At 36.9% G+C, this 14,868-nt stretch overlaps 1 protein-coding gene across 3 annotated transcripts in view; it reads right to left on the bottom strand.

Moving 5' to 3' along the window:
- snrka (SNF related kinase a) overlaps window positions 1-14,868 on the bottom strand; it is a 47,601-nt gene that overhangs the window by 32,405 nt on the left and 328 nt on the right. For 2 of the 3 annotated variants that reach the window (XM_072570951.1, XM_072570952.1), the window contains exon 2: window positions 2,692-3,415. In XM_072570951.1, the coding sequence (XP_072427052.1) occupies window positions 2,692-3,280 (589 nt within the window). In that variant the 5' untranslated portion in view covers window positions 3,281-3,415. Of the gene's footprint in view, window positions 1-2,691; window positions 3,416-14,588; window positions 14,694-14,868 lie in introns of those variants that run through there. The other variant, XM_072570954.1, reaches the window with a different exon arrangement.

Here is a 14,868-nt window from a genome sequence, read left to right as displayed (position 1 = left end):
ACGTGCAGATGTGCCATCTTTGTTCACCCAGAGTGCTTATATATTTGGATCACTAATAAGGAAATCCTAATATTTTTCTATAAAATGAGATGTGCACTGGTTTCACATTCCAGTGAAACACTCGCCAATTCACTTACAGCTGCATTTTAAGTGCCATGCCTTTGGCACTCCATTTGTGAAAACAACCCTGCAGCTGTTGCTCAGCACATAACGTCTTTTTGCACCAGTATCTGATGCTCATAACAGTAAAATATTTACTCTTTTCAACACTAAACCACACAACAGTATTGAGCCTCACTGTCCTCGCAATAAATCACCCTCTACTTCAGTATAATCCTGGCAAGAAAATACAAGACCAGACCAGAGCTCTTTAGTTCCATTATCCTAGAAACCAATATACCATTCAGTTCTTGGAAGCTATTTCAACATCTAAATGAGATTACAAGTGCTATGTCCCTAATTACATTATTTAATATAAAACTGTCTGCAAAATTTCAAGTGAGCCAGCATCTAAAACATTTGATCGACAGCTCCAGAATTCCATTACCCTTTGTCTGAAAAAAATGGTTCGCTTTGGAATGGCTTGGTTCTAATACTAAGAGTATGCTGCCTAGCTTTAAATTCTGTAGATAGCAGAGCAAGTCTGTGCCCCTTAATCAGTTTAAATACCTTAAACAAATGATTACTTGACTTTCTAATATATTCTGCTAAATCTATACCATGCTCGTTCAAGGTCAAGGTGCAGTGCCCAAAGCTGTTTATAATTCTTCAGATAGTGCCAGACAATGACTTTACAATTCAAATAATAAAGTTACTCTCTTCTCCACTCCAAAGCCCTTGAGCTACCAGCCAACATTCCATGAGCCTTTACTTATTCTACTTGCACACTAGCTCTAAGTCATGTACCTAAGTAGGTTATTGACAGGTTCAAAATATTTATGCATTTACACAGGAAAAGAAAGAGACACATCATAAGTATTTCAAAATCAGGAGACCACAGATTCATTAGTTTAACTTCAATTAATCAGAAGAAGACATTAAAAAGACATATGTAGAAGACATTAAAAAACAGATGTTGTATCAAATATAGAGCAATGGTTATTATAGAATCCCAACCTTGCTTCAAAGAACCATTTCAACAATTAGAACATTACTTTTTTTAAAAGCATAAATGCCCATTGAGTACAGTCTACTTTGATTTTCAAGGTTAAAAAATCACCCAACACCAGGTTATAGTCCAAACAGGTTTAGTTGGAAGCACTACCTTTTGGAGTGTCACTCCTTCATCAGGCCTATTTCTCAGGCAGGACGGTGGGGGAGGAAGTACTGATCACAAAAGACATATGCAACAGACAAACGAGTTGCTCAAAAATAGACCCGGACACATTGGGGGAGTAAGTCTAGTGTATGATAGATGACTGCACGTGGAACATTGGACCGAGTGGTTATTGGGGTATGTATATGCCATTCGAGTTGGCTGCTCAAGACTAAACTGAAGAATTATTTGAAATGTTATAAATATATAACTGGTGTTGCTTAGGCGTTGACAAAATGACTAGCACATTGGGACAAGTAATATAAAATTAGAGCTACAAGTTCTTGTCCAAGACCTTACACTGCTGCCTCACAGCGCCAGAGACCCAGGTTCAATTCCTGCCTCAGGTGACTGTCTGTGTGGAGTTTGCACATTCTCCCCGTGTCTGCGTGGGTTTCCTCCGGGTGCTCCGGTTTCCTCCCACATTCCAAAGATGTGCAGGTCAGGTGAATTGGCCATGCTAAATTGCCCGTAGTGTTAGGTTAGGGGTATGGGTGGGTTGCGCTTCGGCGGGGCGGTGTGGACTTGTTGGGCCGAAGGGCCTGTTTCCACACAGTAAGTAATCTAATCTAATCTAAACCTTCATCCGATTAGACCTAGAATACCATGCCCTGTTTTGGACTAGTCACATCGCAGGAGATAATAGGTGCACTACAAGTCCCAGAAGACGACCTTTCCATTAACATTTGTTTAAAGGCTTAGTTATCAGGTTAGGCTCAGGGAACTCAGATTTCTTATTCCGAAAAATTGCTAGGGCTACAGTTTAAAGTTAGAATGTTAAAATAATTTAGGAAAAAAAATATTTGCGTTAGACGGAAATATGACGACCAAGGATATCACCATAAATTACAAAAGCACATATCTAAACAAGTGTGGATTTGTTACAATTTTTTGCCTTATAGTAGTAGCTGGGTGGCATCCTCCACGGGAAAGAACTTACAAGTCTGAAAGGAACTTACAAGTCATACTAGATAGATAATAAAAGCAGCATCAGTGATGTCAATTATCATGGCTAACAGAGCTTGCTTAAATGTTTTCCTACAAAGGCATGGATTTTCTCCTTTTCAGAAGGAACAGTGGGTGCAAGAGTAGACAGTTTTTTTAAAAATTGTATTGTGTCATGAAATGCTGAATGGAGCAATTGAATCCTTCATCTGTCTTCCATTTTTGTATGTGCAGACACAACAGAGCCAAATTTTAAAATATTTCAATGCAATATCTATTCAAGAAGAAAATAAACTAGAAGCAGTTTAATAGGTTCTTACAGATAAATAATTTCATTTGTTACCCAAGCATAAAAATATGATTCAATTTATAAAACCAAAAAAGAAATTTGATTACTTTATCTCAAAAGTCCTTATTTATCATGAACATACCTACTGCAGGAGCATCATACTCATCACCGAGAAGAATCTCTGGGGCAGAATACGCAAGTGACCCACAGCTTGTTGTTAGCTTCTTTCCAGGTTGAAACTTGTTGCTAAACCCAAAATCTGTAAGTTTTACAATTCCTTGTTGTTCAAAGAAAACCACATTTTCTGGCTTAAGGTCTCTGTGAACAACATGTAGCTTATGGCAATATGATATTGCATGCACTATCTGTGCAAAGTACTTCTTTGCTAAATCTTCACTAAGACCATCTTCATGTTTCATGATGTAATCATACATATCACCTCCATCTCCCAATTCCAGAATGAGATAAAGTTTTGTTTGAGTGTCAATCACTTCATACAGACGGACAATGTTGGGATGTTGCACAAGTTTCATACATCGCACCTCCTGGAACAAATGCCCTGTAGCTACTGTGTCCAGTTTTGTTTTATCAATGACTTTCACTGCTACTTTTTCTCCAGTGAAAACATGGCGAGCAAGTTTCACAACAGCAAAGTGGCCCCTGCCCAGTGTTTTATCCAAATCATATAGCCCAGCAATTTTTCCATCATATCCACGCTTAAAACCTGCCATGCTGCTTTCAAAACTGGAAGCAGATCAGAAGATGTTTATATCCAGTAGCAGATAAAATGTGCCAATATGTAATTATTTCAAAAATTCCATCACAGACAAAGAATGCATTTTCCCCAGTGTTTAATATGATGAATCCTGTAAAATAAACAAAAGGAAAACATTAGCTTTACTTAAAAAGTACAGCATTGTGTGCAAGTCAGTCGAGGGAAAATATTTTCAATTCATTAATCTACAGAATTAAAATAGAATGGGACAACAAAATGCATAAATTATGCTACTGTAACTCCAGCAAAAATAAATGCACGCTTTGCCATACTATTTCTTAAAACAGTCACATATTTGATAGCAAGAGAAATTATGAAATTTCATAATTTACAACTTATAAGTCTATCAAAGATGGTGAGATTTGAAAGGCAGTTACCTGATCAAGATTTCATTTAGACTCTCATTAGCAGTACAAACTAGGCTACAAAGAAAGACCACATGCAAGTTTATTAAAAAATGTGACTATGTTGGGGAATGCAGGCAACTAAAACATAAAATTTTGCCAAAAAAAAGTGAGAAAATTGAAAATTAAAAGACAAACATACAACTCCCTCTATAAATGCTGCAACTCCAGGATTGAAGGTTAAGTCATCACTCAGAAACTGGTAATAACACATGCATAGATTTCAATTCAGCCTGTAGATACTTTAATACCGTTGAACATTAATCTCTTAAAATCACACTCTACATCAAGAAGCAAAATATTACTTACTACAGGTAACTAGCTTTCTAAACATTGAAAATGTAATGCTCAAAAAAGACAGCCATTCAATTTACTGTATTTAGAAAAAAAACTGACAAATTAATCCAATTACCAAAAACTGTCTGTTGCCTTAAGAGTTATGGCACTTCAAATACATATTCAAGTATTTTTCAAATAAGTCGGAAGCCCCAACTTCTAACACCCTTTCACACAGGAGTTAATTCCAGAACCCAAACCGTCTGTGAAAAGATTTCTCCTCACCTCCCCTCTAATCCTTCTGTCAATTATTTTAAATATTTGCCCCCGGTTACAGACCTCATTCTTCTAAGAAATAGGTCCTTCATATTCAAGCTTGACCTATCCAAACTTTAATTAAAATTCTCCTTTTCTCGCAATATTCTCATAAATCTGCTGTGCACTCTATCTTATCTCTACTGTGCACCATAGCCTTCCTGTAAACAGTAACCATAGCTGCATGCAGGGCTTTTAATTATGGCTAAACTAGCACTTTTACTTTCACCACGTGGTATCTACCAAACAATTTAAAAAGAAATTTAAAAGCAGTGGTCATAGATGTAAATGATATGATTTGCAACACAATTCCATGTGACAAACCATGAACCTTGATAAAAGGTCACCAGTATATGTGCTAACTAAATCCTTCAGTTTCAAAAGCACGTTGACGTCATTAGTAATGTCTCAATGTTCTAGACCTATCAACTTAACTCTATAAAAGAGACTTAGAAAATGCCATTAAGATAGTTGCAAGTAAAAACAAATTCAGGTACATTAACAGATACCGAAAAGACATGGAAATATCTTAAAACCCCCAATGAATATAGCAAGAGAAAGTAATCACTATAAAATGACCATGTACATATGGTTCTACGCTTTCCACATCACATTTCCTTTTGGTTTCCTTTACAGTCAATGTCATCAATTACGATTTTAAATTTGCATATTAGATTATTGCTTAAATCAAAATAAACTAACATACCCAGCAGTCAGTCAGTCTTTGGTATAAAAGTTAATTAATCAAATTTTTCCGGAAGTTGAATCAAACTAAGACTTCAAATATCAAATACATTATCAAATAAATTTTGAAATCATTTTTCAATAACTTGCAGGAGTTATCTGAAATTTACTTAAAATGGAGAGCCACCTGTGTCGAGCAATTTCAAGATCTTCTAGGTAAAAAGCACCAGTTAGATCTGAAGATCATTAGCCTGATATAATACTTGTTCCATTTCAAAAAAATTTCTTACTTTTGTCACAGAATTAAAATAGCAACTATATTGTCTGGCTTGAAAGATTTAAAAGAGGGCAAGAGTCAAATTGGGAATGAGAGAAAAAAAGGATTCACACAGAGATGCCAAAGCTCTTTTTCCGGCTAGTGCAAAATCACCAAAGCAAATCAGCATACCATTAACAGGATATGCCAACATTATCACCACCGTAAACTGTTATATTATTTTACATGTTATGACGCCAAAATTAAACTGAGAAACAGATGTAAGAGAGCTTTCAGAACAGGTTTGGAAAATACTTTGGAAGAAAACTGTCCAATTAAGCACTGGGTTTAGACATTTATAAATGTAGAACTGATGAGACTTGTTCTATAAGCTAACACTAAAATGTTACAAATATCGACAAGGATTCAAATTAAATATATTCTGTATATTGAATTGAAGGTCAACTAAAAACCATTCTTACAACATAATGCCCCTGCTTTCTTGTATTGTTTTTAAGCAAAACATATATACATAAATAAATGCACAATTTAATTTAAACATATGCAATCCACTTTATGTTAGATTTGATACAGTGGATATTAAATCAGAATTAAGATTAAAGCATTATGTCCATGGTGTTCAATAAATATGGAACTGTTGTTTGATGTCAACATGCATTGTTGCAATGTGTGCTCATATGGGAAGAAATTTAAACAGATTTCTTAAACATGCATATCTGGAAAGGTTTAAGTTTTTGTCAGGTTTGTCTCAGTGACCTTAGTGTTGGATTCTCATTCATCCATTTCAGTTCATGTCCTACACCTGCATAATAATCATAAATCACCATCACTCAACATTCCCCAACTTTTGAGAAGCAAGTCATTTTATCATCCCAGACAAGGCATTTCTATGCCTAAAAGAATAAATTTAAACATTTTTTCACAATAATTTTAGCCTGAAGCTTCTTTGTATGGAATGAGCTGCCAAGTGAAGTGGTGGAGGCTGGTACAACTACAATATTTAAAAGACATCTGGATGGGTATATAAATAGGAAGGATTTAGAGGGATATGGTCCAAGTGCTGGCAAATGGGACTAGATTAATTTAGGAAATCTGGTCAGCATGCATGAGTTGGGCTGGAGGGTCTCTTTCCGCACTGTACATCTCTATAACTCAATGGTGAAAAACTCTCTTCAAATATAACCTTATTCACTTTAGGGAAGTGGCAAATGGTCCTGCAAACTGTATAAAAACATACTACAGTCAGTGATAATCTAAGACAGCTTAAATATCCATGCCAAATATTAATGAATTTATAGTTTGTGCACATTGATTAATGTTGATTTTATGGAAATAACTAAGCTCAAAAAAGTAAAACTCCTTTATGACACAGCTAGATTATAATCTATGATTTTAAATCGAAGATGAGTAATGCAAATAAAAACTACTTGTCATGCAAAAATAAAGCTTTACTATAACTGACAGCTTTTTCTTTAAGATACTAATAAACAGTTACGTTTCTATGATTCTAAAGGTTTATAGGATTAATGTTTAAAAAAATTTACAGTAAAAGACAGAACAACTGGAATCATCTAATGCCATCAAATGTCTCGCCCAAACTTTTGTCAATGTATTCAGCTTAGTTTTTTCTCTAGTATACAACCATTTGGCATGTCTTATATTTCAAAAATTAAATTATTTTAGTTACGGTGCAAATTCATGGAAAATCTTTTGTATTGTTACCAGAATATTTGATATTAAAAAGTTAGAATAGGCAAGATGTTTTCATTACTTTTTCTAATGCAACACAAATATGAGGAAAGATAAAACAGAACTAAGTTCTTGCAGAGTTGATCAATCTGCAAGGGATAATTTTGAAAGTAAAAGCAGCTCATGGCCCAAAATTACAGCAAGACAACTCATGATACAGCTATACTGGGGTGGACAACATCAGAAGTCACAACACCAGGTTATGGTCCAACAGGTTTATTTGGAATCACAAGCCTTTGGAGCATCGGTCCTTTGTCAGGATGTCACTTCACCTGACGAAGGAACAGTGCTCTGAAAGCTTGTCATTTCAAATAAGCCTGTCAGACTATAACTTGGTGTAATGGAACTTCAGATGCAAAACAGCTAACAAGGAGATGAAAAAAGTGATAAGTTCATATGAACAAATATGATTCTGATATAATATGTGATAAAGCTTACCACTACTCAAATTTAAAAGATTCAGAATTGAGTTAACTTCAGTTAATCCCAAGAAATGTTGGAAAAAAAAATGTGATTATAGAGTCATATACATGTACAGTATGGAAACAGACCCTTCGGTCTAACCTGTCTATGCCGACCAGATATCCCAACCCAAACTAGTCCCACCTGCCAGCACCTGGCCCATATCCCTCCAAACCCTTCCTATTCATATACCCATCCAAATGCCTCTTCAATGTTGCAATTGTACCAGCCTCCATCACATCCTCTTGCAGCTCATTCCATACACATACCACCCTCTGCATGAAAAGGTTGCCCCATAGGTCTCCTTTATATCTTTCCCCTCTCAACCTAAACCTATGCCCTCTAGTTCGGGACACCCCGACCCCAGGGAAAAGACTGTCTATTTATTCTATCCATGCCCTCAATTTTGTAAACCTCTATAAGGTCACCCCTCAGCCTACGATGCTCCAGCCTGTTCAGCCTCTCCCTGTACCTCAGATCCTCCAACCCTGGCAACATCCTTGTAGATCTTTTCTGAACTCTTTCAAGTTTCACAACATCTTTCCGATAGGAAGGAGACCAGAATTGCACGCAATATTCCAACAGTGGCCTATCCAATGACCTGTACAGCCGCAACATGACCTCCCAACTCCTGTACTCAATATTCTGACCAATAAAGGAAAGCATACCAAACGCCTTCTTCACTATTCTATCTACCTGAGCCTCCACGTTCAAGGAGCTATGAACCTGCACTCCAAGGTCTATTTGTTCAGCAACAGTCCCTAGGACCTTACCATTAAGTGTATAAGTCCTGCTAAGATTTGCTTTCCCAAAATGCAGCACCTCGCATTTATCTGAATTAAACTCTATCTGCCACTTCTCAGCCCACTGGCCCATCTAGTCCAGATCCTGTTGTAATCTGAGGTAACCCTCTCCGCTGTCCACTACACCTCCAATTTTGGTGTCATCTGCAAACTTACAAACTGTACCTCTTATGCTTGCATCCAAATCATTTATGTAAATGACAATAAGTACAGGACCCAGCACCGATCCTTGTGGCACTCCACTGGTCACAAGCCTTCAGTCTGAAAAACAACCCTCCACCACCACCCTCTGTCTTCTACCTTTGAGCCAGTTCTGTATCCAAATGGCTAGTTCTCACTGTATTCCATGAGATCCAGCCATTATGCAAATTAGTTTAATTTCAATAAAGAGTTGTGCACTTTCTAAAGTTTGCAACTATGTTTTGTAGTAGTAAACTTAACAAGCATTTACTACATTTGAGTAGCAAACAAAATTAACATATGGAGATATGTGGCTCCTTAATCTAAAAGGCAGGTTTAGCTGAAGGCACGTATGGAAGCACTGACGAATGTCTAATTTCAGTTTGTTGTTTTTTCCCCCCCTCTGCAAAAACTGCACAGATTTGTTTTAGGATCTTTTGTATTAACTTTATTCAAAAAATTTTTTAAGAATATTTTTGAAATATGACATGCAAATTAGGAAATACAAGAAATCAGAACTGGAAGAATGTAAAAAAAATTGAAAGTTGTAGGCCTCTCAGAATTTAGACATATGAAGACGACCAGAGAGTAATCTGAAAAGAAGGATGACAATTTTAAAAATCAAGGCGTAACTTGACTGTTAGTTATAATAGATCAGCAAGCACATGGCAAAGACAGAGTTTTGAATCAAGGACACAAAATGGATGACTGTCTCAGATCAGTTTTACTGGGATACTAGTACACGATCTGATCATACACTGCACTATTGTCCAGTTTCATCAATTATGCCCACCCATATGAAATTTTTCCAAGGAATTAATTGAAAAGCCTAAAAGGCAGTAAGTGGTCCCAAGTACTGACTCCCTGGTTGAGGATCCAGATAATTCATCAGAATAGAAACCCTTACGGATATTCTGAACCAGTGTACCAGCCTGTACCAGTCTGTAGTGTACCAGCCATTTCGCATTTACCTTGAATGTAGTAAAATATCCCAAGTGCAAGAGCAATAAATGACAAATGACACCAAGCCATGAGAGATATTTGGCAGATTAGGAAAAGCTTATTCTAAAAGAATTAGTTTCAAAGAACAACTTCAAGAAGAGAGAGAGATAAGGAGGCAGAGGGTTAAAGATGAAATTCTAGAGTCTAGCACTAAGTTAACTGAAGGCACAGCTACTTGCGATGGCACTAAAATTGGGTATACTCAAGGAAACTACAGGGTTTGAGGTTATAGAGTTGGAGGAGACATAGGTATTGTTATGACCCAGATCAAACCCACTTCAAACATATAAAAGAAATAGCCTAGACTCTAACCTTTTGTTTATTTAAAGACAAATGTAAAATGCTGTGTTCATGATGTAACTCGAATTGGTTACACACACAACTTTAAACAAAACATATTTTATTCTCATTCTAAAGTTAAAATACAAACCAAAAAAATCCATCTTTATTGGAAAATTTAACAGAATTATAGATTATTAACTACTAGACTGCAACTGTTCCAATATAGTAACATCCCATAAATACACCCTCAGCAAAGGCATATTCAGTAAAATAGATTGTCTCACATGCAATTCTGGCAGCAGACAGAACTTCAGTTTTAGCAGTAACAGAGAAAGCTATAGCAGCTTCCAGGATCAACTTCAAAAACCCCAAAAACTGCTGAAAACTAAGCTAAAGCTCTAGTTCTGTGGGAGCCTGACTCCACCCATTTATGCTGCTTCTATTATTCCAACTTTTAAAAAAACAAGGCCTCACAAGCTGTTTACTTTATTGGTTTGGGACAGACCACTAGACACTTCCGTTTCAACTTCTCTTCATCAAAAGAAAAAGGACAAAATACACCTCTTGAAGCCATTGTATCACCATAGTGTAGTGAGATTATTGATGGATTTAAGAACAAGAATTTTTTTAAAATTAAAATTAAGACATTCACCTCCTGAGGTATCCTTATTTTCATAGAAGCATATAATACATGAGATCATAGTTATTTACCTAGAAAAAAACTATATTTACTTTACAGGATTTAAAACAAAACAGTAGTTTCAAGGGTGATATCTTTTTGATATACCAAACCTTTTAAAATCATGACTGAAATTAATGCTGCTATCCATAAGACGCTTACACTATTCATTCATGTCATGACACTAACACCTTCACTAGCAGACTTTATAACTCTCAGCATTTCATTTCAGTACTTTAACTCAAAATGGTTGATAACTATACTGCTGAAATATGATATGATCCCAAATCACAGGATTACCGGGCCAGACAGATCCTAGAATGTCGTCACAGATCAGTTTTTTTAAGCTAATATAGTCAGTCACTAAAATACAGTCACACGAGACTGCAGACTTTCTTTAGCAACAGAACAGAAAACTTATTACACAAAAGGTAAAAACAAAGAAAAAATCAACATACCTACATTAGGAAAACAGTTCTGAAAATCTTAAAACACCAAGCACAACACAGTTCTCAACCTTTTCCCAACATTATCATTTACAGAAACTCAGTCATACAACATACAAACAGGCCCTTTAGCCAACCATGTCTATGCCAACCAATAAACACCAAACTACTCTGATCCCATTTACCTGCACTGGAATGATAATTTAAAAAAAAAGTTTGAACTTAAAAAACACCTATGCAACCAGGAGTGTACCAGTTGATCAAATATTCTGATTGATCAAGAGGTCCACATAAATTAATGTAAAAACACAAGTAATAGAAACATAATATAGGAAGTGTACGTGTTACTGTTACAGTTTATTTCTGGCAAGAATCACTTTAAAAAATACCAGTAATGAAATTGTGCCTTAAATAAAATTTACCAGTAGAGAGCCTTCTCACTCACCTTCAACTGACAACTTGGACATCGCAGAGATTACTATAATAAACATCTGGTATTTGAGGAAACTAATTTTTAGCAGTTTGTCATGGGTACCGATCCATAAGAAGCCAATTAAAACAATGTTTACTGTACTCATCCAGATGCTTCTTAAATGCTGCAAGAGTACTTGCCCCAATCATTCTCTCAGACAGAATGTTCCTTACATTAGCCACACCTGGATGAATTCTTTTCTCTCAGATCTACTCTAAACCACTAGGTCCTCACCTTAAACTTATGCCCTCTGGCCTTAGATGCATCTGCCATTGGGGAAGAGATCCTCTCAAATTTACTGTCTAGAACCTCAATCAGATCCCTCCACAACCTTCTCTGTTCTAAGGAAAGAGAATCAGCCTATCCAATCTCTCTTCGTAACTGAGATTTTTCATCCCAGGCAACATGCTGGTGAACCTCCTCTACAGCTTTTCCAATGCAATCATATCCTTCCAACACTGTGACTGCCAGGATTGCACACAGTATTCCATCCAGTTTTAGAAAGTTGTAATAACATTTCTGCTCTATTAGACCTCCCAAGACATACTGCCTACTGAAATGTCCTAGTATCCCTTGTATATATGATTGGACCTCGCTCTCTACTTTACATCTACTGTGCCCCACCCCCTGCCAAATCAGTTTAAAACCTCCCCAATAGCAGAAGCAAACTTCCCAGGGCCTCCTTGTTCAGGGAAGGAACATTACCACTGTGCCACAAGAGGGCCCTTCGTATGGGTACAATCTGACCTACCAGAAGCTGCCCTGATGATCCATAAATCTAAAGCCCTCTCTCTTGCATCATTCCTTTAGCCGTGTGTTCACCTAACCTATGCCTAAACTCAGTAGCGCATGGCACTGAATGCAATCTAAAGTTAACAACCTTAGTAGTTAACTTCTTTAATCTACTACCTAACTCTCCAAACTTATGCTGCAGGACCTTATCTCTTTCTTTTCTTAAAAATACTACATCATAGGTTCCAATATGTAGCATGACTGCTGGCTGTTCACCCTTCACCTTTCAGAATGCCTTTCAGCCACTCAGACATCCCTGACCCTGGCACCAGGGAGACACACCAAAGCCACCACAGAACCGCCTGTCATTTTTCCATCACTAAAGCTCCCCCCAGTCTTTTTAAATTATGCATATATTATATATTCATATCAATCACATTTGTTTTCCAAAAATGAAGTGAATGGGGCCTAAAATCATAATTTGAATTACAAAATATGACAACAGTCAAGCTGTAGGACTAACAGTTATTAATTCAGATTCAAGAGAGAAATGGGCAAGAAATGGAAAAATGTATTAGGAAACAGGCTCAAGGGAAAAGGTGTTTTTTTTTAACCAATCTGAACATGATAGACTTAGGTATTCACTGGCAGTTCATACACCACCTGCAGAGAGAAAAACAAACTTAATACTTCAAGTCGATGATCTTTCAGTACTACTCTCTCCAAAAAATGCTGTCAAACTTGAGTATTTCCAGCATACTCTATTCTTATTTCAGAGTTTCTTCATCCAAAGCAATATGCTTGTGTGTTTGTACCAGACAGCACTGCATTCTATCTGCATCAATCTGCTTCTGAAACATCCATAATCTGCATGCAGACACTCAAGTTAGAGTGCAGTTTCATGCAGAATACAAATACGATCATTAAACTATTTCCAGAGAGTTATAATCTAATATTAAACATCCTTAAAAGAATTCTGCATATTTGTACGGGTATTTGAGAGATTTAGCATTGCAAAGTTCTGTAATAAAGACAGAATTCAATTTCTAACCACATGTATGAAGTAGCAACAATTAATTTGGATTTACATATAGAACTTTTAGCTCCACCTTCTCCTAACTGCACCAAAGATCTGATGTTTTTCAGCATTCAGCTAACACCACATTAACAGTCTACACCTCAGATGGCATAAGATCTCTTTGGTGGGAATTTTGTACATTACGTAATGAGCACACTAAAGTTTCTTGAGTCATTTTAATTCATAACAAAAAAGTAATCATGATGGGTGACAAATATAGGACATAAATAAATAATGCAGTCTTTAAAGTGAACATGGCTATTATAATTTGGAATAATGATGATAGAATGTAATTCTATGCTGAGTGCGGCCACCACAAGCCAACAAAACATACATGGGAAATTGCTTATCAAACTGTAGCAAATAAGCAGTCACTAAAGATGCAAAGCAAGAATAAACTTTGATAAACAAATGGAAAAAACACATTGTGATAATTCCATAAGCATATGACGAGGTAAATGAGTACCCTGACACGTTAATTTTCCATAGATACATTGAAGTGGTGTGTATGATGTCATGTGCATCAAACAGTAAGAAGCAAGAAAAGGTAAACAAAAGGCCTTGACAATACATTCAAAATGTACAACTTTTTTTTAAAAAAAGGAGAATTATAACAAAATTCACTTGGATCTTTCATTTACTTAAGAGGAATACACGTTTCTGGGATGAGACAGAGGCTGATCATGTGGAATGTAAAAATACCAACATGAACCCTTTGGGCCAAATAGCTGGCTTTCATGATGGCTGGAATGATACATTAAAACTTTATGGCCTTACAAGAACATAGATCCACAATACAAAAGCAAAATACTGCTGATGCTGCAAAACCCAAAATGCCAGAAATAGCAGGTCAGGTAACATCCATGGAAACAGAAATCAAGTTAACTTTTCACTTTGATGACCCTTCATCGATCTACCATAAGTAGTATTACAAGAAAGTTATGAACATATTGTGATAATAACCCTAACGCAACTGTCCTTTAAAAAAAATACCATGTTGTTTAATGCTTGACAAAAATAATTTTAGGAAAGGCCTGATTTTAACAATGTCAAACGCTTAAAGGAACAACTTCCCTCAGTGACAATATTAAATAATTCCTTACTTGCTTGTACGTTTTTTTAAAAAACCTGGGCTAGATAGGTGAAGAGAATGAATTAAATGAACATATAGTTGATTTCTGGATCGGTTTCTATCAAGCCTATTGCTCATTCGATAAGATCGTAGCTAATCCTCGACGTCTAACTCCAGGTTCTCATCAGGTCCTCATATCCCTTGATCCTCGGAGAAGTCCAGAAATCTCAACAGATGAGCAACCTACAATTCTCCGAATTAGAATGTTTCAAAAGATTCACAACACTCCAGTCTGGGTGACTATACCCCCAACCTCATAATCAACCCACCAGCCGCCATCCATCTTCTTACCATTGTCCCGTACGGCAGAAGCAATTTAAGAGACAGGGTGGAATAGAAATAGTCAGAGAATAGGGCGCGGTAGTCCCACCTCCCAAATGACCCGGTTACCACAGCAACCGCGCCTGCTGGCCGTTTTGTCGCTCGCGGCGATAGAGGGGGGGGGGGGGGGCGGGGAAGGGGGAGAAGAAATCGCTGAAAGTCCCGGATGGGCAGCGCCTCGCTCTCGCGCAGCACTCGACAGGCAGCGGAGGAGCAGTAGCAGGAGGAGACCGTGATGCCAGCTCACGAG

This window comes from Chiloscyllium punctatum, chromosome 5, assembly GCF_047496795.1.
Source record: "Chiloscyllium punctatum isolate Juve2018m chromosome 5, sChiPun1.3, whole genome shotgun sequence".
In the NCBI taxonomy this organism is placed as follows: Eukaryota; Metazoa; Chordata; class Chondrichthyes; order Orectolobiformes; family Hemiscylliidae; genus Chiloscyllium; species Chiloscyllium punctatum.
Note: the sequence above shows the minus strand (reverse complement) of the source record. Positions and strands in the feature narration are given on the sequence as shown.